This window comes from Protobothrops mucrosquamatus, unplaced genomic scaffold, assembly GCF_001527695.2.
Source record: "Protobothrops mucrosquamatus isolate PMUCROS unplaced genomic scaffold, P.Mucros_1.0 scaffold_141, whole genome shotgun sequence".
NCBI classification, from domain to species: domain Eukaryota; kingdom Metazoa; phylum Chordata; class Lepidosauria; order Squamata; family Viperidae; genus Protobothrops; species Protobothrops mucrosquamatus.
In genome coordinates this window covers 663,655-665,020 of record NW_015386217.1, presented here as the reverse complement: position 1 = coordinate 665,020, position 1,366 = coordinate 663,655, and the positions used below count along the sequence as shown (strand labels likewise).

Genomic DNA, 1,366 nt, shown 5'->3' with positions numbered 1-1,366 from the left:
ATAGTTGAAGGCCTACACAAAGCATCAGGAAGCATTCTTATAATTCCTATCCAAATATAAGGGTTTATTTATCTTCAACAATTTTTATATTTAGTACCTTCTACTTACTGAATCACACTTTGTCTGAGCCCATTCCGCAGTTGGTTTTTGTTCATTGCTGGGTTCCATTCTTGCTTATCCAGGTGGGTAGATACAAAGTTGTCCACTTTCTGTCTCAAATTCTGATAAGCTGGCTAAACAAAATTGCATAATGAATACAACAAACTTGAAAGGTTTCTTATAAAATCCTCCGTGGAGGTAAAAATTTATCCTGGTCAAACTTTTGACAAACAGTTCTAAAAGAAAAACAACACAAAGCCTAACAGCAAACTGAAACATAAGAAAATGATACAAGCAGGAGAAAGCACGGAAGCATACAGGAATGCCTCCTAAGGCACATTTTGCTTGTTAAGCGTATGCTTTACATCCATTCTTTTGGAACAGCACACCCAAAGAATATTCTTCAAATAAGATGATGCAGTGCTTTAGCTCTGAAGGCAAAAAAGATATCTCATAGCTTGTAAGGCTTCTAAAGTGGCCCTGTCAGTTACTGTTCTTAAAACTCTTTTTCACTGCAGAAGGCAGCCACCCAATCATGGTAAAAGGTCTACTTTAAAAGGTTGCAGCTAGATGTTAAATCCATGCCTCCATGTCCTCTGAAGCACCCTTTCCCCTGATACAGTACACTTCTGTATTGATTTATATAAGCTGGATTTTTGGTAAAGGCTCCCCATATATTCCTGATAAAGTTCAAAAGATCCTTCTATAATAAGTAGAAGAATGATAGCAAAGCTTGCTATTTGGCAAGAAGAAACGGTAGAACAGTAAAGCTTCTTTAGATAAAATGTTATTAACATGTTTCCCCTACCCCAAAAATAAGCCCTAGCTTTATTTTTTGGGGTGAGCCTAATATAAGCCCTACCCCCCCCCAAAATAAGCCCTAGGTGCAGGCCTAAAAATCAAGCTAGGGCAGGGGTGGGGGGGGTGTAGTTGCCCCATGTGCTCTGCACCCATTTACCTTAGGACCGCTGCAACCAGGTCTCCCATGCCCCGATACCTGTCGTGTCATTGCTTGAGTTCTTCTGCGGCTGCACACCATGTGGCGCATCACACCGCTGCCACCAGTTGTGGTCCAAGGCTTATGCTGTGAGGCTCACTGCACTTATTGCGCTGCTGCCGCTCACACAAGGTTCATTGCGCTGATCACGCCGCGAGGATCACTGTGGTGCGAGGCTCATCACACAGATCACGCCACTCATGGCAGGAGGCTGCGCAGCTCGTTGCACCGATCGCAGTGTGAGTGGCAGGATGAGCCTTAGGCTGTGAG

The 1,366-nt window shown here is 43.4% G+C and overlaps 1 protein-coding gene across 2 annotated transcripts in view; it reads right to left on the bottom strand.

Moving 5' to 3' along the window:
* BOD1 (biorientation of chromosomes in cell division 1) overlaps nucleotides 1-1,366 on the bottom strand; it is a 23,991-nt gene that overhangs the window by 11,053 nt on the left and 11,572 nt on the right. For both annotated transcript variants that reach the window (XM_015818635.1, XM_015818643.1), the window contains exon 2: nucleotides 109-233. In XM_015818635.1, the coding sequence (XP_015674121.1) occupies nucleotides 109-233 (125 nt within the window). The remainder of the gene's footprint in view (nucleotides 1-108; nucleotides 234-1,366) is intronic.